This window comes from Epargyreus clarus, unplaced genomic scaffold (assembly GCF_041222505.1).
Source record: "Epargyreus clarus isolate Ecla_fem2 unplaced genomic scaffold, WU_Ecla_fem_2.2 ptg000018l, whole genome shotgun sequence".
In the NCBI taxonomy this organism is placed as follows: Eukaryota; Metazoa; Arthropoda; class Insecta; order Lepidoptera; family Hesperiidae; genus Epargyreus; species Epargyreus clarus.
Window position 1 is genome coordinate 2,754,355 of NW_027332226.1, and position 26,525 is coordinate 2,780,879.

At 34.8% G+C, this 26,525-nt stretch overlaps 1 protein-coding gene across 8 annotated transcripts in view; it reads right to left on the bottom strand.

The window, feature by feature from the left end:
- Positions 1-2,375: 2,375 nt before the first annotated feature.
- The window catches only part of LOC140749475 (CUGBP Elav-like family member 1-A), a 509,605-nt gene continuing 485,455 nt past the window's right edge, over positions 2,376-26,525 (bottom strand). For 4 of the 8 annotated variants that reach the window (XM_073082526.1, XM_073082525.1, XM_073082520.1 and 1 more), the window contains 6 exons: positions 12,589-12,767; positions 11,789-12,056; positions 10,598-10,834; positions 9,380-9,406; positions 6,499-6,618; positions 2,376-5,935 (listed from right to left, as the gene is read on the bottom strand). In XM_073082526.1, coding sequence (XP_072938627.1) covers positions 5,664-5,935; positions 6,499-6,618; positions 9,380-9,406; positions 10,598-10,834; positions 11,789-12,056; positions 12,589-12,767 — 1,103 coding nt within the window. In that variant the 3' untranslated portion in view covers positions 2,376-5,663. The remainder of the gene's footprint in view (positions 5,936-6,498; positions 6,619-9,379; positions 9,407-10,597; positions 10,835-11,788; positions 12,057-12,588; positions 12,768-26,525) is intronic. The other 4 variants (XM_073082521.1, XM_073082524.1, XM_073082522.1 and 1 more) reach the window with 3 other exon arrangements.

The following is a 26,525-nucleotide window of genomic DNA, read 5'->3' on the forward strand; positions in this document are numbered from 1 at the left end:
TGTTGTTTTATTCAACTCGTTCGATTCCCGGTTAAGAAAATAGGTTAAAAAAATCTAGTCATCTAAAAACCACGTTTTTAGAGTTAATCAAACTAAAAAGTAATAATTGTTGAACTTGCAATCTAGTTACTTTGCCATGAACTGTATCCCTATAATTAATGCCATCTAGCGATTTGGCGGTGAACTTTGTAGATCGATAACAGCATCACTTGGCTAATTAGTTATGATTTAGTCCGCACCACATAGCCGCGGCGCCACCTCCTTCTAACAACGCTTCGTTAATGCTGATGATTCTAATAAGGACAATGGGACAAAATTATTAAAATAGTGTATTGTCATTGATTTTGATAATTGTTTAAAATTTTGGACCAAAGTTAGATAATCGATATTGTAGATAAACTTTTTTATTCGAATTTTTCACTGAATAATTAAATATGCATAATATATTATGCATGTTTTATTTTCTGTTTTGCTCATGTGTTAATGACATCTAAAATGAATGGTCAGGAGAGGTATGGGTATGTAAAATTAATACACAGTTATTTAACTTGACATTTATTTACATTCATATCAACAAAACGGGTGTTGTATAAAACAGTTCTTTATATTAATTTTTATACCAATTGTATACCTACTAAATAAGGTGCCTCGAAATAGTGTAAAAATAAATTTTGCGTCTGTAATAGGATATGCTGGTTTTGTAGGTACCGTGACTTTTGTTTTTTTTCATATAGATTTCTTTCGAATATTTATATTTTACTATAATTTATAATTTAAGCGCTTTCAAAATATAATCAGCACTGACGCATTGCAATTTCATATTATTTTCGCAACTCAACAAATGTCTACCAGATGGCGCTGGTGTCGTAGTGTTTTTGTCAGGTTATAAGAAGCCTGAAGTCCTATGTATGCTGCAACATTAGTACGTTATTGTTATTTAAAATTATAAACAAAACCTTTATCTATAACAAATGCTAAGTTGCGAAAAATTATGTCAACGCGAGTTTATAGCTCTCTGCGTCTCGCTGTACTAAGTAGGTACTCGAAGCAAAATCCGGCAGAAAAATAGTTATGATGCACTAACTAGCGTTTTTAGCATTTAGCGCTACGACTTATTGCAACGTACAGAATCAAGTAATTGGACACGATTCGGGCGGGATATTTTTTATCTGTTGACATTTTGTAATTTTAAGTTATAATGTTTCTATGACTCCACGATTATGTACAACATTCTGCAATTAAATACTCATTTGTCTTTTTTAAGTATATAGGTAAGAAGTTTTAGTGTAACATGCAGACAGGTAAGATCTAACAGAATTTTATTTTTGCAACATTAAATTCCCGAATCATTTTACAATATATTTCCATCATATTTACTTTATACATCTAGTCCTTTGTCTAATCTATAGACAGACTCGTCACCCCTGGCCGTTTTGATTCATAACCAAGCACCATAGATCTATGGACAATTTGATAACTTCTTTAGTACAGTTTCTTAGGTTTTAATTTATTTTCGAACCGACGAACTATGATTGTGGATCAAAACGAGCGAAGGGATCTTTGTAAAGTCTTTAACAAAATAATCCGCGACATACACTTAGAGTTTATGATAAGATAAATTAAATTTTATATTAATTAACTTTTCATTTTTCTCGGAAGTGGTACGCTTCTTATCTAACTTAAAGCGCAAATATAGTCATCCACAGACCGTAGAGAATGGACACAGATCTTTTTCGGTGAAGTATTTGCACTTGTAGATAGAAAAACAAAGGCATAAAAGATAGGTATATTTTACAGTCAACAGCAAAAGTTTTTTAAACTGTACAATTGTATCCCATTTTGTCGCTAGCTATTACGTCAGAAAGGGTAGGCATTTATCGTTACAACAACAATAACGAGTTCTCTAAACTGTACAGTTCAGAGAAACTATAAGTAGGTAGAAAATCCTCTTAATATTATACATATTTTCATTTTTTTTATCTAAATCACACCTATAAACAGACTGTTCAATATGGCCGTGCCCAGGACTTTTGTTCGAAATAGAATTGCCATATAGAAAAATGTATCGTATTAGCAAACAAATGAAATCGTGTAATGTAATCTACAAAAATATTTTCGTAGTCTGATCTAGCCTCAATTTAAATCAATTTAGTGTCGATTAATTAGAAATTCGGGTAAATCGTATTCCAGACGTAGTTACTGATAATAATTAATAAACTTATTTTTAAAAGTTGTGCGTTTTGAATAATTTGGGCAATGAATTTTTAAATGTAAAAGTGTAAGTGAAATAGCTCGTATGGCGATACAGATTTCATAAAATCTACAATAGTGAGAAGGCAGAACTATTCCGAACAATATAAAAACTCAATACATCCCCTTTTGTAATCATTTATTAACATTAACAAAGAAATAAAGATTGTATCGCGAATGCCCTCTAAAGCGCTCCTTACATAATGACACACGATGGCCTACACTTAAACAATTCAAATAAAGAATCTAGAATCTAGTACTTTAAGTTGTTATACATTGTAGGCTAAACCATCGTGGGCCATCATAGCGTGAGCCGTAAGGAACTAGTGTATGCCAAGACAATAACAAACTGAAGTTACAAACACAGCTGTATAATAACATCTAAGACAGGAAACTTATTCAGTCTAGATATTGTCTTTCCTCAGACATCAAAAACTTGGCTAAAATTATACTAAATAAACAATAAGCCCATTTAGATAAACTTTCTCTTTAAATACAATATAATACTCAACTAAATTAAGTTACAATAATGACGCTCTCTACCTCAGTTCTTTTACACAAAGAATTGAACAAATACTTAATAATAATCGAAAAAGAAAAAAAAACCTTAATGTTTTACTCTATTGGTCATTTTACTAACGGCAACACGCACGCAAGCAATAAGTAATTTGAATGAATCATTTAAAGTGTAGGTGTTTTGTAGCATGAAGCAATAATAAGTAGTGAAATTTCCAATTGAGCGACCTTTAGCGAATAATAATTAAATAATGAAGTGATACAAAGAAGGAATAAACAATATATTAATACTTAATTTAAATTTTAAAATTAGAATAAAAGATGCTACAAATAGTAGAGGTGTAATCACAATGACTTTATAGGATTTAAAGGCATTGGGCATTCATTGAAACAGCCAATTTCATAATTAATTACAATACAAAAATTGGCCGTTTCAACAAATACTGAAACATTAAGACATAATAATTTGGATCATTATGTGCCAATAAAGGAAAGAAAGTGATGAACAAGTACTTATAATATAAATAGACAAAAAGAAAACAATTTATATGCTTATGAATGAATGAATGTCGAACTTACACAAAAGTCTATTATTAAATACTTAACCTAACAAAAATTTTTGACTAAAGGATCGATGTTTATATAATTATAATTAGGTAACATAAGGAAATTATATTTCTAACGGATGCAACATTGTTCGAGGCTGTATTTTTTGATCTATCAACTCATTCACTGAAGTATTTTAAAAGCTTCCTTACGGACGGAGATTTCAATAATTATATTGTTTTTTTTTTCAATACATTTTTTTGTAATATCATGTAATATATTGTTGTTAGAACTCCATAGACCCTTAAAGTAGTGAAGACAAAAACGAGACTCAATATTAAAAAAAAATATCATTCGACTTTTTTCGGTTAACGTGTAGAAATGGCTGTAATATTCTACACGTTGCATTTTATAGGTAGTTTAAGGTGTTTCATGTCAATACTGACTCTAGTTTAGCCTTCATAAAATGTTGTTTGCATGTTCACGGTAACAAGATTTTATATTTGTAAATTTAAGACTCAAGATTTTATTTTATGATAAGACCTAAACTGTTATGTTGAAGCTGTTAAAATAGTTTCAATAAATGAATTTATATTTTCAAAACATACAACTCGAATACCTCATTGTCAGTGTGACAACTTTCTTTGAGCAGTTTCATTTAAAATTGTTAGTTGGGCTTCCCGCAGAAAAGAAAATAAATGACTCGTTATGTCTTTTCATATTAAATTTCTTTGCGCGTCATTAGGAGAGGCGCAATGTCTAGATTAAAAATAATATTTTTAAGGAATTTGTTTTAGTAAAAAGTAATTAATAAGTAGCTTTAATACACTTGTTTAGCAGTAAAATCATACGACATAGAGTCTACAAATTGTTTGTAGACAGGAAATAAATTTGACATCACAACGTTTCGTACAATCGAATCATATTAAAACATAGTCGTTACAAACGTGAAATAAGCTCTAGGAAAACACAATTAAGTACGATATTGACAACAAGTGAGGGAAAACAATAAATACACTGATCACTTTGAGATCATTTCGTTAATCTAACATCTTATAATTTTAAACAAAGACTTAAAAATGTTACTGACAATGGCCACATCATCTAAAGTGGTAACACGTATGAACGTAAATGTAAAATCAAAATCATGTTCCGTAGAACGTAACTGTGTATTATATCTAACAGCAATACTTAAGGTAAATCGGTTGCATAGGTTGACAAAAATATCTCTCTTATATTATACAATATAATATAGTTATGACACAAAACGACGCGTTCAAACATTTAGTTCGGAAACGAAAATATCTTAGTACCGTCTCTTTGGCGTTCACTAATCGCAACGGTCGCTAAACGCATCCAACTTATCATTAACGCGCACAGATTTAAATCGGAGATACGCCCTATGAATTTCAAATATTGTAGACATTATAATGTTTCAATAACGGCACAAACCGTAGACTCGGTAGACTGTATAGATATGTTTAGCCACAGACAAGAATGATAGATTATAAATTAAAAAAAAATAATTGTCACTTGTATATCTTAGGCTGCAAGCGCGCCACAACATTGGTTTGGAAAATGTCATTAGTTTGACATTGACAAGCTTTATATATATTTTTTTTATAGATATAATCATAATTATGTAATTAGATTGAGACTGTTTTCTGCATTGGTACAATTCATTTAGTCGACTAAAAGTGTTATCTTTGCTTTCTAGGCGTATCTAAGATTTTAATCCATGGTAGCGTGACTAAAACTTATCGTTTATGAAATAAAAATATGTAGTAATAATAATATAATAATTACTATGATATAGTAAGTAAGTAAATAAACAAATTTGGGGAATACTTTGGAAACGATAAATCCTTTGACACAAACCTTAACTTTATTCTTATTAGATAACAACTGTGCACGTGGACTCGCGTATTCGACATTCGAACGAAAATTACGAACTACCGTCAATGAAATTATAAATAATCTGAGACAGACGCGACATACCCGCAAAAATAAAAGAGCCAACTCAAATGCTTACTTTTTTTTAGTTTTCAAAAGAAAGCGAAGAAATATGTAACTATTTACAGTTCGAATGTAAATAAACAGTTACGCCTACTACTAACGTAGTGAAATCAATGTAAGTAAGAAGCGTGCTTTTAAGACAATGGCCGTATTTTTAGAAACGTAACGTCTATCTCAAATTATACAAAATATCATCGACAACCATCAGTTCAAGTGCACCGGATACATCACAACAAACGATCAAAAACTTACAACCTCTGCGATAGTTTCTTTCATTTATTTCATCTTTCTTTTGTTTTAATTTGATTTTCACTAGGAACAACTTCTGGAATATTCTAGTACGGTCTCGATAGTTCTTTGGATCGTTTCAATTGAACTTTGAGTCTCTTTGTACCTATTTGGAAGCCGTTCATGGCTTGTATCGCGGCTTGCGCGGAGGCGGCGTTGTCGTATGAGACGAAACCGAAGCACTTTGATAGGTTCGTCTGTTTGTCTATAAACACTTTGGCGGATATGACGTGGCCGAAGGGCAGGAAGGTGGACGCTAGGTCCGTGTCCGTGAACTCCTGCGGCAGATGGTAGATGAACAGGTTGCCACCTTCCGGACCTGGAAATGACAGAAAATGGGTTATTTTGATGTATCTCACTATTTCATACATATTAACTTACAAGTTAAGAAGAAAGTAATAAGTACGAACATCTGTAATCAACCCTAGAATGGATTCTAGTTCTATCTTCTCGGTTAGTAAAAGATCAGTTATAACAGATGTTGCTTTTAGGATTCTGTTCCTTATGCCTCGTATCTAAAAGTTGTTGGATTGCTTCAGTTTAAATGTATATAAAGAATTAGTAGGTACTCGTTTAACTTATAATCGTGTGATTAATATCTATGTTTTTGTGAGAACAAAAGTAAATAAAAACGTTGTACTCAATACTGTTAGTCTAAAGCAGAAGTAAATGTAACGGTGGTTCTCAAAAACTGCTATTATAAGTTAAAACAAGTACCTATACAAGTATAGTCCGTGTAAAACTGCTAGTTCGCTCTGAATATAGAAATGAATCGCGTCGCCATAGCAAATTGTATGACTACACCTGTTCGATGTTCGCTAGTGGTATACACATGCGTACGCCGTACACGGCTTAAGCATCAAGAGTTCCAGCTCAACTCACCTTCGACCTGTTTCCCCGCCGCTGCCGCCGCGGCCGAGCCGAGCACGGAGCCGAGCGGCGCGGCCGCGAACGTGCCGAACTGCGCCGCGTACGCCGAGCTCAGCGGCTCGGCCGTGGACCCTGCAAGTGTTGCCAGGTTATAATCTCGCAGTAGTGTGGGGAGAATTTGTTACGGTAATGCAGATTGACTACGATTGAATCTACGAGTATGTGTAACGCTATACTGTCAGTTATAGGTACGCATGATTTTTTTATTATTAAAAATATACAAATAAATGTATGTTATTTATTTTTTATCGATTTAAATAGCTGCAAGTAATACGGAATTCTATCTACATATTATAGTTGCTCAGTCAAAACTTAAAAGTTCCTATTTTAAAAAAATTAAATCCCTGTAGACAGTTTTATCCCTATTTGAATAGCTTACGAAATCTATTTTTACGATAGGTACTTTTTCCCCGCCCCAAGTAAAAGAAAAAGCGGTCACATTTCAAACAACCGAATGGCAACTAGAGACGTCTTATCCGATTTTCCTTGAGACTACTCATAATAGAATCGTATTCGTAAAAGGGGAGACTTAAAGGAATAAAAAGTGGCATCCAGACACGTGTCAATCCGAATTAGGGAAATGTGCCCTTCGAGTCCCTTTGAATGCGAGAAAATCCTTTGTACGGTTGAACTGCGATCGTAAAGAAGTTACACTAACACGCGTTTTAGAACTATAAGTAGGTGGGTATTTACATTGTTGCCCATCTTATGTTATATTCGTATGTAACATATAGAATGATATTGTTCTATCGCCTTTAGAAAGAAATCTATTTTTGTTTGAGGAAAACGTTCTTCGTTGAAAACGTTGATAGCTTTGAACGCGCTCACTCTCGATTATTTCTTTTAACGAAAATCTTTGAGCTCCAATTCCATTGTAAACTAAACCGCTCAAACTAATCTAATCACAATATGGTCCAATTATTTTAATAGAGTAATAATAATGTATGATGGATTGAGTGACTCTACCTCTTGATAAGCCGTGTCTTTTTTATAAAAGAAGTTCATATTTAGCTGACATAACTATGAATCGGGTGTCGCTACATTAGTTTTGGACGTTGAAGGCAAGTTTTAAAACTATTAACATAAAATAGGTAGATCGTTAGTTACTTTGTTGTAATAACTGACAAAACGCTCAAAACCGAGTGTGTTTAGATCCTTTAGATGTAGTATCGTCTATGCAATGTGAATAAAATAAGTAATCGAAAATTTGAGATTTTATTTGTAGTATTTTCTATATTTTTCATTATGTAAAAACATCTCTAATTTAAAAAAAATAACATAAACTAGAAATATCTTTTATTTCCTAGTTCGTCAAGTGGTTAAATTATCTTGGTATCATTAAGTTTTGGGACACCATGTACAATAATTAATGACGACAACAGTTTTATTACTCATTCATGCCATTACGACGCGTTATTAGTACGACACACACATTCGCGAACAGAAAACAATAACACAATAAAAATCGAACAATATTCGAACATCAGAACATAGCAAACACACACGACGGATTGTAAAACAATCATTTAGTTTTTAACACGTTCATGCGAACATTAAACACATGTTAATTAACAGAAGACGGTTTATACCTAATGTTAAGTGTTTTAAACGAATAGTAAAATTATGTAGTCAATCTATACCTGAATAAAAAGTATGTAGTGTGCGTCGACTCTAATCTTTCAGTTTAATTTGAGCTGAATTATAAATATTATAGATTATATATTTGATATAATTTAAAGAAAAAAAGTTATCCAAAATGGCGGCTTTTGACAGTTATATTATGTATATCGCTCACGCTTTATAAAGAACGAGCGCAATGTCAACAGAATTGCCGCCATTTTGATTAACAACGTTGATATTATATTCCATTACTTTTTAAATTACTATATTCGTATAAATAACAATGTCTAATTTTGTGGTTCAACGGAACTATCAAACTGAGTAATTTTCCTGGTTTTATTCATTTTCAATTACAAAATGGTATTAAGGATAACAATTTTACAAATAACTTATACAAATAGCCTAATTAAATTAAACTCTAATAAGGAAATAACAAAGAATAAAGTAAAATGTGCGTTAAATTGAGTTAGTTTACAGTTACCATTTTGGTTTTAAAATAACTGTAGTTAGTGGTTAAAGTGAAAAACACTTTGAAAAAGCATATTAATTGACCATGCACGGATATTTCATAAGTCAAACTACAAAAAAATCTATTCACAAACGTAAAAAATAATCATTGACAGCCATCAAACTAACAAAAAAAAAAGAACAAGCCAGCACGCGCCAAAATCGATTTGAAGAAAAAAAAAACAATAAAATACAGATAACGTATAATGCCACAGACTTTAAAACACAAGTTATACACTGGCGTCATTCAGCCTAGCTGAGCCTGTACAAAGCCTAACAAGCCACGTCAGATCTACATTCGATGCAATACCGCACAGATATCAAACCAAGCTTTCCTAGAGCACTGTAATAAATGAGATCAATAAGCCGCCATGACGGTCCAAATACTTTAATACTCGTATAGTCCACTATTATTGGGACATGTTTCAAATAATTTCCTTGTATTATGTCGTGTCATATCTAATTTTAATTTGAAACATAAATTTGAATAATCAGTATTATGTACATTGTAACGCTAATTTCGATTTTTGAATGTTAAAATCTTTATCTCTAAAAAGTTAAGTAGCTCGCTTTATTTTTAGTTCATTTGTTATATTTTTTAACTGTAACGAAGTCTTTATAATCATCAATCTCATTTATTGCACTCATCTAAGAAACCAACAGAGATAAGTCATTCCATAAAACACACACTTTCGACTTTCTTTACCTGTGATGTTAGTCTTCCCGAGAAGACCTGAAGTGTGAAAAAGTTTCATCGTTAATTAACGTTTTTAAGTCTCTCAATAACGTAAAAAAGTCCAACCTGAAAGAGGAAAGTTTGTGGACAAAAATACTTTACAGTTTTGCAATGAAACACCCCACTTATTGGGTAAATTTGAGCTGGTAACATTGTCACTATTATCTTGACAATATAATTCTAAGACCTTGAGCTATTGAGTTACGGTACAGTGCGGTACGGTTGTTACCGTATCGTACGTTTACGATATAGAATAACGTATTCCATGTCTCCATATTATGGATAAGTGCTAACGCATCTGTGACCAAACCTACATACAAACTTAGAATATGAAAAATATGCAGATCTATTTTAAATTAGGAATATTTCTCTAAGAATCTTAAGTCTCGATACGTTATTCTTTTTTTAATTTAAAGTAAATTGTAGAGTTACATTATTGTACAGAGTTACAATATTTTACCTAATGTTCTTCTTGAAAAGTTTAGTCCATTAACGAGTTCGATCAGAGGGGAAAATTTTAGATATCCAATGCTTCATATACGCCTTCTACGTATTTTCTATATTCTAAGGATAGAGCGTTACTGATTTTGCATACTGAGTTGAGCATGCCGGGTACAGTCGGATCGGAGTCGGACGGCCACAGCAGCTACTTAACACGGCAGACATTTGGTCACTTAATTTTCCAAAAAAAAAACTTGTGGGCTAAAAAGATCGTTATGGTACCACCACACTGCCGTGGCCACATTCCAATTAGAGATTTGGACAGGTAAAGCAATTAGGACGGAATTTATAGAGCCTTAATTGTCTTGCGGAGGTTAAATTTGGGGAAGGGACGGCGGTGGGGCGCAAAAAACGTCAATTAAGGTTGGCACCCGGATACTTGTGTCGGCCTGAATATTTTCACAGATTCAACGAGGCTTTTCACCTATTTTTAAGTAGGAAATTATCTTGACCTCATTTTATATAATGCAATAATTATGTCGTTCAGTTTTGATCGAATGTTCCTCTTCATAAGAAATTTAATGGGTCAAATTTTTTATATTAATTTTCCAATGAGATATCTTGGAAATTATACTTATTCGAAAAACTAATTTAGAATCTTTGGACTCATCTCGTGTTATTGTTAACATCAAAAGATTTAAACTAACTAATGTTAGTGTCACTAACAACATAAACAACAATACTTACATAATTGTGGTGCGGTTGGCTGCGGTGCGGTCGCTGGTGCGATCGGCGCCGCCTGGGTGACTACAGGGGGTTGGGTCATAGCGGCCAGTGCGGCCAGGTTCTGCACGGACACCGGCGCCAACAACCCCTGGAGTTGGTCAGCGGCACCCCCGCCTATGTTACCCACCCCTGTCACCCCGCTTACAGCACCCCCGCTCAGCCCTGCGCCATTGAAACCGATATCCTGATAGTTAACACCTAAGAGGACACCAGATAACGCAAATTAAACAAAAATAAGGGTTAAAACAAATAAACAAAAAAGGGTGACGACACAAAATAAAGAACAGAATAAAATTAACATAAAAGGATGAAATAAACAATAAAAAGCGTCTAGAAACTAGCTTATCTGTACACAAAAATTCACAAAATATTATAAGTTACAAACGTAAAGACTAATAGAATTTTATATACAAAGCACACATCTATATACAACGTAATCCCCCTAAAACCCTCCGTGGCCGATATAAAAGAAACTCAATGAAAAGTAATAGCATTTTAAATGGGTATAATTAAACGACTTCCTCTAACTGAATACGTAATTAGTCGTAATTTTGTTTCCAATTACGTAGCGTACGTAAATTTGCACAATTGTTTTTCGGCGTTTCATACGCGCGTGTTGGCGTCATTGAAGCTTATTCGCTTTGTGAGGTAACATATGATTTATAATTAATTGGTAAATGTTTTACTACATAGTCGTATTACTAATATATATTTTCAATGTCTATTTTGTAATCCTTAAATATATACAGTACTTAAAATAATTAATTGATTATGTGGAGGCACTGTTTATTATTAACCAAATTGAATCTATAATAAAAAAAGTGCTACCGACCACGTAGCACGAGGTTATGCTGATTTATGGCGCAGAGGGTTCGATTCCCAGCTTAAAAAACTTAAAAAATCTTCAAAATCTAAAAAAGCTTATAAATCTTTTTTAGATTTTTATGGTACTCGTCGTGACATTAAAACATGCGAAATCCTTGGAAATATCAGCGTAGAAGGCGTATAGAAGCGATTATTCATTTTTAAGCACATTTTTAGGGATTTATCTTCTATTAAAACGCTCTAGAACTGCCGACCCAAATATTCCGGAAGTTTTTATTTACATCCAACGCCGAATATCATGAAATCCGAGACGCGTAGCTAGCTCACCTTGCAACAACGTGGACCCCTGTCCTTGCAGCAGTTGCTGTTGCAGTCCGACTGCTTGCAACTGCTGCAAGAGCTGCAGCTGTGTCGCTGGCGACAGCGCGGCTTCGGACGCGAGGTACGCGGTCGGCGTGACCGCGGGCGTCGTCAGCCCCCACAGGCTCGCCTGCATCGCTTGCATCTTCTTCTGTTCTTTCTCCTTCTGCGTGTCAGCGAACTTCACCACTAGGGGCGCTGAACACCCCTCCATCGTTTGACTGTGGTGTAGCGACTGGAATTTTTATTTAGATGAATGAGTTTTAGTTTTGTAATTAGGAAAGAAAGAAACATTATTTTTTTCATATACATCCATTCACCGTACAGCTGCTAGAACTCCACTGCAGGACTGTCTGTCTTTTTCAGGTTAATAATTGAAAACCTCGTCATGTCATGCTTTGTACTTTTTGACTAAATTTAGTCAACGATAATGTGGTGGTTGCATTTTAAATGTTTAAAATTCTAAAGATGGTAGAATTCCGCATGGTTCAGCAGCGGTGGCAGCGATGATATTTAAAAAACAGTGTTAAGCGCCGTCGTGTTCCGGTTTCAAGAGCGCAGTCAGACAAAGAATTACGCATAAGATGTTTCAACTTAGTCGTCAAGAATTGTAACATTTGACCTCATGAACGATTGAAATGTTATTTCTGTTTGATTACAGATGTTTATAGGCAATAGTAAACGATCATTATATGAACTTCATGTTCGTTTTTCACATTGATTCATGTAAGTATAAAGCTTCCTTAATTTACTAAGTTGAAGTATACCTTGATAGCCGCGATGGCTGCCTGCTTGGAGACGAAGGTGACGAACGCGCAGCCCTTGCTCTGCCCCTGGGCGTCTCTGAGCACCGTGCACTCCTCTATCGTGCCGTGGCCGGAGAACAGCGCTCGCACGTCGTTCTCTGATAGTTTCTTGTTCAGCATACCCACGAAGAGTTTTCGTTCTGCGAAAGAAATAGACACAATTTAGCTTATAGAGTACAGTATAGCTGAGGCTTTTAATGAAGGTGTGATAAACTATAACTACGTACTACTACAAAACACAAAAAAAATGTTTTATAGTACGCTAAAAATTCCGAGATTATTTTGAGTGGGTTTTAAGTAGTTTAAGTAAGGGTTGAAGGGTGCGACGCTGGTATCACAAATATTTTTGAGGTAATTGTTAGTCTTTATTGCGTCCTGTAAGTATTTCTATATTCAAATGAAAATCTTGTGTATATAATTTCAGTTGCGAGTAACATTAGCCCTTACAACTTACAAGAGAAAAATAAAAATAACTTGTTTATTTGGTATATTTATGGTTTCGTGTAAAATAGTTACCTATGCTTATGTCTGAAAATGTTTTATATTTAAAATAAAGATAATATTATAATCAAAGACAACGATTATATTCAGAGTACGACACCTAACATCTCCGAGTGATACAAGACACACGCACGCCACGTCCCCTAAAGGTCCAATTCCGGGGTTTTTCTTATATTAAATAATAAATCGTGCGCGACACATGTTTAGCGTGTAAACTACCAGATTCCGTACGCCGACTGAGTGGCGGTTTTATACAACACCCCGTGATATTGCAACGTGTAAAAAATATTGAAATGATTTTGGTTTTTCTAAGAATTGTCTGAATTATTCTGCGTTTTACTCGCAATTTGGCTTTGTATAGTCTGGTTTGTGAGTCAAGAAAGTGGTGAAATAACATTTAAAATCACCTGAAAGATCTGTCCAAGTGAAGAATACACGTATAGCATTTTTTTTAAGTTACGTTTAAGGAACTGATTGGTTACTTTTCAGCCATTTACGGAAGTTTCGCGCGCCAGTTATGCCCTGGATCGACATAAATTAATTTGGTGTTTAAAAAAACATGATGTACCTTTATAAAAGTCAAAAAGTCCGACATACTTACGGTATACTATATTTAGTTTCCTTTTTTGCTGTGAATATAAATTTATCATTGATTACGTAGATTTAAGCACGTGTAGTATGTCTACATTCTACACGACATTTGTGTAGAATGTCTCGAACGTGTAGAGAGTAACATACCATATGAGCATACTTAGGACGTCAAGCAACATATTATTGCTACATGTGTATCGCGCCTAAACTTTGCACAATCGGACGTATATCGTACAAAATAATTAACATGTCCATTAGTAATGTGAAATTATTACAATGTGCGACATTCCATTACATTACAACTGTACCGACCGTTTATTTTACGATTGTTTATTTGTAAAACGGGGACACGGTGGCTTGTTACACAAATTTTGCTGTAAAATTACAATTACAAAGATTGTACATCACGAGCCAAGTTTATCCTCTAATAATTGTAAAAAATGTCAAGGTCAGTTTATTTATTTTTCTCTTAACATCTTGTTATAAAATAGTAAAAAGAATTTTAAATTAAAATTAAATTGCTATGCGAAAATAAAAATATTTGTCCTACAGATGAGATATTGTTATTTATTATTTTATTATTTAATAATTTTTGTATAATATCATTTTAAAGGGTTTGACCAAAATTTTTATTTAAATTTTTAATTTATTTTGTAATTTTCATTTCATTTAATTTTTGTAAAAAAAGTACTTAATTATACGTTACACTTACGCCGTAAATTTCAAAACCCGTAAAATACTGTCTCTAACCTTCGAATGCTAATTCTAACCGATTACCATGCCGCGTTAAAGCGTTTAAATAACCACAATGTGCCAGTAATTAGTTACCATCATTGTTAAACGGCCTTCGACGCCGCAGATAAGACTTACACGTCTCCGCTACTAGTTTTACAAGAAAACAAAACGATATTTATTATTTAGTTTGTACTACATTCAACATTCAATTTGGAACAATTTCATGTGACAGGAAGGTCGAATTTATTTAGGTTTTAGAGATAAATAAAGAGATTTTCCTCACAGAATCATTTGAAAAAGTAAATAATATTTTTGAAATAGTTGCTCAAGTTACTTATTATTCCAGAGGTTTACATAAGCTATATACCTATTACTGTTATTTATTTATTTACTCTCAACAAACATTTCATTTTCAATTTAAACTATTACTGTCCTACTGTTGGCTTCGGATTCTGACTTTTTTATAAATAAGACCCTATCAACTATCCAGAGCATTTAGGTTATTGCTTGCCCATGGATCCAACCTGGTGCTTTTGAGAACTCTAACGTCCCATTAAGGAATCGCATCGAATTAATAATTTTCCCTCAGCCTTTTATTATCACTTTAGTATAACAATCAAGTTTTATCTTTACCAAAAGCTAATAAACTACTAACTTAATACATATTTACGAGTATGTATTCATACTATGACAACAGCTTCAGTTACGTCGAGCAATCAATTTATTATTTCTGAAACAGAACACAATAAAACACTGAGTGATTTCAAGAAAACGACGTTTATGTTACAGCCCCTCATATTGTAGCCGGCGGCCAACTCGCTACAGTCAATAATAACAGCTACAGTAAATAATACAATGTATCAAACTTTGTGTAATATCATATTATTACATTTTATTTATAGTGATAGCTAGGTGATACGAATTTCGACCTTACATCTGGAGGTGCAAGTTCAAATTGGAGACGCTCAGATATTTCATAGTTACCCATATTACAAATTGAATTTAATATTATTCGTATTTACGGAGAGAGAAATATCTTTAGGAAACATGAGTACTCTATTATGTTTTTGAGGGTCTATGATATGTCTTGATAGAGATAAGCTGATAGCTTACAGATGCAAAATATTGGTACGTTATTTTTTTAAGAAATATTTTTTTTTTACCAACGACAATTTGAATTTCAGCCACAAGAAGTTATTGAAAGTAAAGAATTTTGACTTTTCTTTCATCAGCAACCCATTACTGTCCCACTGCTGGGCACGGGTCTCCTCTCATAATGGAAGGATTAGGCCATAGTCCAGCGCGCTGGCCAAGTGCTTATTGGTAGACTTCACATACATTTGAGATTTTTTTTTTATAAATCTCTCAGATATGCAGGTTTACTCACGATGTTTTCCTTCACGGTTTAGCAAGTGATAATTAATTTTTACGCATTAATACGCACTTTGAAAAATCAGAGGTGCCAATCAGAGGTGAAAAAATCAGAGAGCCTGGGATTTGAACCTCGGACCCCTCGATCGAGAGGACGAGTTTCTTAACCACTAGGCTATCACTGCCTTCTTTTCTTTCGGAGGTCCTAAATCCAATACTGTGACAAATAAATTATGATTTGTTTTATCGGCTAAGGAAACCATCGTGAGAAAATGTACATGCCAAACGATCTCCGTAATCACTTCCTAAGCGTTTGAAAATATATTTTTTTTATTAGCTTGGTGTAACATTAATCTGTCAGGAAAACTGTGCGCAGTGAGGCTGTATGATCCTAATGTATTGAAGATTATAATCACGTTGTATAGCAAACAGTACTTGGCCTAGAGGTCACGAGTAGGTTTTACCTTCAATATACTTTAATCCCAATAAGTACTATTTACCTATACTATATCTACTCTAGTCTTATTGTCCATTGACAAGTACTAGTGCTTTCAGTAATAGAGTACACCGCGAGACAATTCCATAGCATTATAGTCACAGAGTGGCCTCGTACAATTACCCTAATGATGTAGGGTTGACAATTTTCGTTTATTGCAGCTGCTCGTAGAAAATCCTGCCAAAGTAAGGGCTGCCTTACATGACTTTAAATAGGTCACTTATACCAGAGTGGGGTCATAGGTACATTGGGTTCACGGTAATACAAAGGACTAAGTAGGAACTTATATAGGAATCTTTGCCATATTAGACTTTTAAAAACATCAGCTCAGTTTCACTATAACTTTCATCATCGACTCATTGTCCTACTGCCGGGCTCGAATTTCTTGACAGATTGACAAGAGTTAAAGCTATGGTCATCTACGTTAGATTAGTACAAATCAGTAGATTTCACAAACCTTTGCGAAGTTCTAAGAGGACGCTTAGTAATTTTCATACCTGTGTCGATGATAAGGACTGAGAGTGTTCTGAAGACATGTGTCGTCATGACATGTGTTGATAGAGATTTATAATTTTCAAAAAAAATGGACCAAAGTCTAAGCCAGAGCGAATATGGCTGATTATTACTAACCTAACCCAACACAAACCAAACAGAAAACCTCGCTACTAACGCAAGCAGCAACCATATCCCGGTTCCTCCCTTGACCCCCAGAGGTCGGGGGGAGTCAGGAGGTTATGTAAATTGTTTAACGAACGATGCCGTTACGGGCCCGATGGCGCACTTAAGGCATTAACATTTTAAAACGTTATTTCTGCTAAGTACACAATTACTCCTGCATTCAAACTGATTACCTGCCGTGTTCGGTGTTCGACTACAATAGGGTAAAGAGTAAACTATGTTTAAGGCGAAGCAATACTCTTCATCGTGTGAATATTCAATGTTGCCTAAAATTTTATAAGCTTTTTGGTCATCGTCAGAAAAGTGAAAAACATTGGCATATTTTACGTGTCAATAATATTATCGCTAAGGGACGTCAATTTCGTCAAACTCATTTTTATAAGGAAAATAAAGGTTTATTTTCCTTGTCAAAATGTAACAGAATAATAAAAATGTTTGATATTAAATCATTGTATATTGATGGTTATGATATTAAATCAAAAACGAATTAATTTCTAAGCAAACAATATATTGAGACATTGCCTAAGTTGTATTTCAAATACAACAATTATCTGAACCGATTAGTACTTAAACCTGACCTCCATATGTTACTAATGTAATCAATTTAGGCAGGTTAAAACTGACAAATTTATAATTTCGATAGATAAAAATTGGTTATCATTGATTATTTATTAATAACTTTCACCACGTTGATAAAGAATATTAAGCAAAATTAATGAGTTAATTTTTGACAATTCAATCAGTTTCAAAAGTTTCATTCTCGCTTACCTCTTTACTCGCTACTCGCTAATGTTGAAACAAGTCCCACTAAGAGGATTCACTTTAAATATTCTAATTAGTAGTTGCCCAGTCTTTACGGCCATTTCAATGGTATAACGACTTAGCCATTTGTTCCACCGCTCAATGCTCACAACTCACCTTTCTGTGCTCGACTTGTTGCTCGATTTTGCTCCGAAAATACCTGTATTCTATTCCGAGGTTGAATGTCGGCTGTTTCTTAGAATTCTGAATATTGTGTCTGAAGGATTTAGGTTGTATTCATAACTATATTAAAACAACTCATGTTAGGTATGTTCCTTTCAATATACTTGTATGTGTACAAGGAATATAGTAGGTAATATCAATGAATCGGTTGGCGAATTTGATGATGATTGGTTGTTTGGGAAAAATCTTGTGGAGAAAATATGATTTATTTTAACAAAATAATACCTATGTGCTTACTAAACAAAACGTATAGGTACATGTAATATTATCAATGAAAACTGTAATAGGCCAGATAAATAATATGCTGTTCTTATCTGTGGGAACCGGCATTAGAATCCAAAGTAGTATTTTAAAATGAATATTATGGCGAAAATACACTGAATAAGAGTTGTATTTTAATGAGTGTGGTTAGGAGTCACTTGTTACAAATTGTTCTAGGTTATCAGCGCATCTACAAAATCTACATTACTTTCGATCTCTGATAGAACGGACTCAAATACTACTGAGGATTGATAATAGATGTCCATGGTCGGCAGTACCCACTTACCATTAGGTGAATTTCACGACCGTTTGCTATTTGAATTTCGAATTTTATAAAAAAAAACTCACGAGTGTGACTACAAACGATGCGTATTACGACCGAACATTGTTAAGACGTTTATTTGAGGTCGATTACATAAATCAATGAATGGCAGTAAACACTTATCAGGTAAATAGAAAGCCGGTTTGCTATTAGAATATAGAATTTTCTAAAATAGATGACTAAAAATGACGCGTTTTACGAACGAACATTGTTAAGACGCGAAATGATTTTCGCACGGCGCACGTCGTTTTCATGCTAATTCCGCGCTGATTTCGCGAGCATGAAATATTTGTAACAGACGCGCCGTACCTTTTCAATTTCCCCACACGCTGCCCCGACGGGATTCAAATGTTGAATTTTACGCGTAATGTTTGTACAGGAGCTGGATGGTTAGAATTTATAGCTTTGGCGGTAAGGAATATTCGTAGGATGAGACATGGCTTCATCCGTTATAAGTATCTTCATTATAAATACTTAGTCTATCGATATTTTGTCCACCAAATATCGATATTAGACAAATCAAATTTCTTATATTATACATTATCAAATTTCTTTGGTAGGTAAAATATGGATAGATTAAATATTAATAATGAGTGTTACAGAAGGATCATATTTTAGGCATATCTATATTACTGGTTCATAAAATTCTTACAGCAGTGTTTTTATTTTAAATGAGTAATAAAGATACAATATTGTTTTTTACACGAGAACAAAATTATTTTTATTAGAGGTAGTTTTCTTTTCTATTCAAACTTAGTAGTATTGACAGAGATTACTTGTCATTAGAAGAACTGAACTTAAACTTTGAAAATTATTTTCTACGTTATTTAATACGAAATTCTTTCTCCAAAATAGGTTATTTCCCAAAATACCATCAAAGTCTGAAAGGGCAAAGTTATAATAAAGACAAGACGTCTTACGTCTAGAAAAAGCTACTTTAGTTCAACTATATTTTCAAAGTGGCTGTTTCTGAACTTTGTGGTCGCGGAGCTTTTTTCCACAAAGCTCTCGGTGTTAACTCAAGATTGCATTGTGTTACGAGGCTTTTGACGCTTCGAGGGGGAATTTCGGCGCCGAAATATTTTCTTGAGCGCCGTTTGCTATTTGACTCGCCCGCGTTAGATGCATAAATTGACTTTTGGAATTTTAAGAACATTTCGCTCACTTTGTCTTTTTTAGAATATTTTCGTGAAATTGCTTTTATTTTAGTTAGAAGCTTTGGGGACAGTCTGGCAACCCTTTTAATCAAAAGGGCAATGGCCTAGTATGGGTCTTTTCTCACAAAATAGGGATTGTCACAAAATAGGGATTCTCACAAAATAGGGATAATCGCATTAAAGCGGCGTGGTAGACCACGCCGCTTTAATGCAGGTTGGTGGTAGAAAGTAGTGGTAGTGGTTTTCTAACATATAAAATATCCAACAAGGTTTAATTGCTCTCCATAGGACCGAAGCTTCAAAAAGTTTGTGTAAAGCGCGCTTAGTTCGCCTGACCCGTGAAGGGATCCAGGTTCGAACCTTGGTCTGATGGACATCTTAATGATGATCAACGTTATGATGATACCATCGACGTAACAAGGAATTCAGCAATTTGTTGTAGTGAGTGTAGAACGAATCATACTTCTTGTATTACAAAAAGCGTCTCCAAGAGAGTTTCCAATAGTGCGTGAAGTCTACCAACTCGCATTTGATCAGCGCAGTGAACTTCAGCCTAAGCTCCTCATTCTAAGGCCCATGTCCAGCAGCGGGACAGTAATAGCACGCCGACGAAGGTCCAAACGTGCCGTCGCAGTGAAACAAAGGTCCACCATTTATAGCAGCACTTACGTCCACAGCCGTCAAGACAGTGGGCCGTAAACCTCACATGCGAGCCGCGGAAGCGTATCCTTATAAGATGGACTTGTCATTGTTGTCACGTAAATGCGACACTTATCCGGCGAGTGCGGCTTCTGTGCCGTAATATATTCCTTGACCTTGTTCCAATATGGCGTTGAAATTGATGTACGTGCGTTATACGGGTTGCTATTGAAGAAACTGTTTTTTTATAATATAGGAGTAGCAGGCGAGTATGCAGTCCTAATGGTAAATGGTCACTGCCAGTGCCGCCCATTGACATCTGTAATCAACCTATAACTGAGGTCGGCTACAGATGCGCCGCTACCCCTCAGGACTAAGTTGGAACGCCTCGAAAAAGCATGTCCCCCTTACCACACCCTTCAAACCAGAACACACTAGCGTCTAACGCTGCTGTCATGAGACAGAAATAGGTGTGGCGGTGGTGCCGCTGGAATCGAAAGGGTTTTACCACGCCTAAGTGGTTCTGCCACGTTTAAGTGCCAAGTTTATTGCAGCTCATGGATTTCTGATACTAAATTCCAAGACGATCATTATCATTATCATCATCAACCCATTTCATACTGTCCCACTGCTGGGCACGGGTCTCCATTCAGAATGAGAAGGATTAGGCCATAGTCGACCACGCAGGCCAAGTGCAAATTGGTAGAAGGATTTCTCAGGTATGCAAGTTTCCTCACGATGTTTCCTTCACCGTGTGATGAAATACATATTAAGTGTTTGCCTGATCGAATTGAACACAGATTGAAGACAGGTCGCTATTAGATTACGCACATCAGTCATGCTATCGGAATAAGATTTATTAATTACTCAGCGAAACCAGATACAATCAGTATTGAATGTGCTTACATATTGAATCCGCACACATATCAACGTGATCAATTTACCGGCATCAACAGATACACTTGCTAATAGCTAATAGCCAATTAATATCCTATTACAATGCAATGTGTAAACCTAGTTCAGTTATATCGCTTGTACAATGGCCGGCAAGTTGTGTGATTAAAGAGGTATGATGGTATGTCAGTGTTGACGGCAAACGATCGTATTTCGGACTGTCGTTGAACGAATACGGCGCTTAAAATGAGAATGTCTCTAATATTACATTATTGGGAACGTTGAGTCAGTCATAATTTGAGCACTACAAAACTAAAATAACACAACAATATGTATTGCGGCTTTTTTTTTACTTAGATATGGTAACATTAATATCGGGATATTAAATTGTCTTGTCGTGTAAAAAGAAACGCCTTAATACTTGAGCGATTACGCCGTAACCGCTCCTAAATCAATTTGTATCCGTAAATCATATTGTATGAAGTAAACGTAAGGGTTAATTTGGTAGATACCAGCATTTATTGATATTGATTAAGTTTTACAAAGAAACAATACAAAGGTAATAAAAACTAGATCTAGTATGATGTCTTACATTTGGCCCACAAAAAGAAACAAAGCGTAAAGAAGTTGAATAAGAAGAAAAAACCGCCCAAGGTACGAGCGTTTGAACGCCACCCGTGTGACGCAACGCTTAGCCGGCATAGACGCGATATCGCACGCCACATAACTCGCGCCTAACGACACATTGTCTCCGCGGAACAAGCGAACGCACTCCCATACGCTACGAATGAGTGACGAATATACTGACTACTGAGACAGTTTACGTGATGTCTTGAGGAGTTTGCCTGTAAATGGATTGACAGTGTACCTACCCTTAATATGTAGGGTATGTTGGAAATTACGAATTACAATACTTGTAATTTTTTAACAAATATCCAAAAATGAAAGTTAGTTTCTTCTTTTCGATCACTTCAACGGTATAGTTATTATTGTTAGTTGGTATTTGTATTAAATTAAAGCATGTATCTAAAGTTCGTAAGTTGAATACTAGTATCTACCAATGTGTACGGCTATAGTGTTTGTATGGTTATGGATATTCCTACCTATATACGAGTACCTCCGATTACAACATCTTATTTAAATTATGGCTTACAAATGCTGAAGACTACATGCAAAAATCCCTCTCATTTTAACCATAAAAATATATGTTATACCTAGTAAAAGTCCGCTCTCGTCACGAATAAATCTATTCAAGATTAGTTCAGCCACCACATTTGCTTATATTTATAGGTTTTACTTACAGTAGCTACCTACTTTTTATATTCTAACAACAACAACAAAATAGCTTATTCAATGTGCAGACAGACGAACATTACAATATTATTCAGTAGTAAGATATGAGTGGAATCTCAGTTAAAAGGACCGAAGTAACTACTCCGGATCAGTGTTTAATGAGTTTTGATTTGATTCCGAAACTAGTTTGATGGTAATTAGTTTGCCTGAACTCCGTCGCTTCAGTTGGATAAACTTTTAAATCTTCTTCTTTAATACAAATAACATTCAGGTCTTTTTTAGAACGACACTGAATGCAGTTTAGCTGTTTACCGATAATTGAATTGATTCTAAGTTTGACCTTCGTCGTTCTCACGGCAAATCTTTACAATCTTTCGTGCTCTTTTGCAACCTCGTTATGTCAGAATAAAAGAATGTTTATGCATAAATAGTAAAATCGCAAAAGTTTTAATAATATATAGAACAAGTGAAGAAGCGAGCATAAGTGGCTACGCCCGCCCATAGAAATCTCTCATCAAACTGAGGTCGTTCAAAGGTCAAAGATAAATTTTAACCAGGACCAAGTAGGAACACCTCGAATAAGTATGTCTCCTTTACCATCAGAAGTAGATGTAGCGATGGTGCCTGCGGAGTCGAACCACAAATCATGCACTCTTTAACTGCACTTTACTTGTTATACTCGTACATGTCATGAGCACGTGCGCCTTGAAGAGACTAGGGGAATTCACGAGTAGAGAGTAGATTGACATATGTACGGCGGACGTACACATACGTTACAGGAAAATTCATAATAACGGATCAGGGGTAAAACCGTACGATTAAAATTTTAGAGGAAACTGGGCATATTTTATAAAATTGACGACATTATCCACGCTATGAATATGTACGTCATTTCGTCAATAGTACATAGATACGTTTTATGACACAATACGATTATTTGCATAACACAGGTTGCAAGGACCATGTTAATTGAATAGATTTTGTTAAGTAGTTCACAACAAAGTAAAGTAGTGACTGTAACTAAGTGCGAGAAGTTGCGACTGACTCCGTGACTCGTTAAATAAGGTAATTAGTTTGCGATTGAGTTTAGACGACTCGTGATAGGTTGGCTTGGAGATAAACTGCTTAATCCTGTATTTTCTACTTGTTTGTTTAATCGAGTTTTGTTAAGTAATATGAAATCGTTAAATCAATTCATTTTGGGTTTGTTTTCTGGCAAGGCGAAAGTCTCAATAAATTTGACTTGTGCTTTCATTCTGGGTGTTTATATACTGAGTGTGTGAATGTGGTTATGAATGTACAAAGCGTTAATCTGACTTATTATATAAGAATAACAGTTAAGTAGCCATTCCTATCATTTTATAAAAAATCAGTAAATTGATCATAATCTCTTGAATAAATTAATCAGCTATACTTGCTAAATGCATTAACTTTTAGCATACACGAATAAGTTATTTGTTCATGCTTATATCGTTTATTTTATACATTGTCAGACAAGCGGCCAAGTTCAGGTTAAATTAAGTGAATAAATTTGTCAAGTACGTACTGTTAAACAACAAAATAGTTAGCAACTGCAGCGTTTAACAAGTTGATACTAATTCCGCGGCTGGTTAATAAGGAGGTAATTAGTTTGCGTTTGAGCCGGGACGCGACGCCGCGATGGATCCTGCCTTGAGGACAAACTTAGTGCCGGCGTTTTCCATTTGCGTTTGCTTAATCGAGTTATGTTTTGCGACAATTTGTTGCCGCTATTAAATTGAAGTAGGAAACGAGCTTGCAGTCCATATGATGTAGGATGTATGTATGTATGTATGTATGATAGATTTTCAGTGTAATTTATTGACATTTATTATTCCTATTTAACCCCAAATATTCCATCTAAGAATCTCAGGTAGAACACAAATCCTATATGCGGTTGAGATGTCCCTGAGTACCAGTGACTTCTTCCCATAAGATGAACTTCACGTTCGTTTAATTTAATAAAAGAAAACATACTTGTATTGAATTCACAAGTGCTTCGTAAATCTTTACATTACAGCTAGTACAATACTTAACATAGATAAAACCTCGTGGAATAGCGAATATTACCCATTTTCGAGCGAAGTTAGAGGGATATACTACAATAGACTAAGCGTCGCTAAGACTAGCAACTGACCTTGAGTTATTCATGTGAATATGTGTTACCAACACATCATCTCCGCAAACATATTAGCGTTAGATAACGCTGTCAGTGACAGATCGCCGGCACCAGCTAATTGGCTAAGTGTGTCGTGTGTATAGCGTGTTCGCACCTCGCACAACCATGAAGCTCCACTTAGTGCGACCTCGATACGTCCTCGGGGCGTCACACGGGCGGCGGTCGCACGCCGCGGTTGAAACGCTGGTGTATTTGCGTTTGTATTATCGCTACATTTAAATTGAGCGTTTGTTGATATTATACAATTTGTTTTAACTAGTCAGATTAGCGTATTATAGGAACCCGTTTAGATGCCTTATTAAGCAAGTTTTTAGAATATCTGTTTATCTGCTATATTGGCTTAAATGTTGCTATTATAGTTTACGGACACGTAGTCGACATAACTATTTATTTAAATGTACCAAAAAAATCTTGAAACATATCTGTAATAACAGAAAAGTGAAAAAAAAGAACTTAAAATGGATGTCTAAGTTTAAAACCCGAGACCAACAAAACGAAAGCACCAATCATACCACTGCGCTGTTATTGAAAACAATACTCGATAATAAAATAAAATAATTTAATCCTGGCAACCGCAACAATACAAGGTTTGCACAACTTAAATATTTAATTAACACCATTGTCTCTGTTCGAACGTGCTGCGCGGGACCCAGTTTTAATTTACAAGAAAACTCGTAGACTCATTTAATAAGGTATGAAAAGAAAATTGTATTTTCTTGTGAAAAATACTTGGATTCGCTCCGCGCTGGAGCTGTAAAGCTAGGAACATATTATGGGTGTTATTGTTTCGTTGACATATTAGGGTGATTGTTTTCAACCCATTACTGTCCACTTTAGACCATTGTCCACACAGGTCAAGTGGGGACTTCAAACACCTTAGATAACTTGAAAGTTTAAACTCTCTGTTCCTTCCCAATGTTTTCCTTCAATGTTTCAGCAACTTTTAATTTATTTCTAAAGCTACGATTGTTCGTTTGAACACGCTTTGAAATTTAAAAAATATTTTTGGGTAAATAGGTACTGTCATTTCATTTATTCAGAACAAGCTTTAATACCATCTTAATCATGTCTCCGAAACCGTTACAAATTTAAATGCAACTTTTGAGTGTTATGAATAGTAGGCACCAGCTTAAGAGACAGGATACATTTGGATCCAATATTGTAAGCAACAAAACGGTTTTCGTGACAGTTTTTATTTACTAACTCATCCACACATTCCTCCGTGTAGAACACATTGTATAAAGAAAAATATCATCCAATATCACTAAACAACAAACGAAACGTATTATCAAAGAGTAGGTAAGTAATGTGTTACGCATGTAAGTACTTATACACATAAACACAAACACAGACACGCGATCGGGTCCCGGGCGATCGCTAGTGAATTATTCCATAGCATTATGTAAATCCCGTGTTTCTCTACAAACTCGAGATTTATCGAACTGATTTACATTCCACGTTAATTCCATTGTAAGGAATCATTTACCTTCGTACGCGGAAATTGTTTTGGAAAACGCGGCTTTATTCCATTCCAATGAGGGGAATTCCAACATTGGAATCTATAATAACTTGGTCATTTTTTCGACTCTTAAATGAGAAACGCGGCTGGTCCAATTTGCATTTTGTCCAATACGCGGTTGGTCCAATAAAAAATGTCCAAATTATGGTTGGTTTCATTTGCATTATGCGCATTTGGTCCAATTTAAATCTAATTAATTAAAAATAAACAAAGAAATGAAAAGATATATAATACAGATATATTAAATGAATAAATAAATA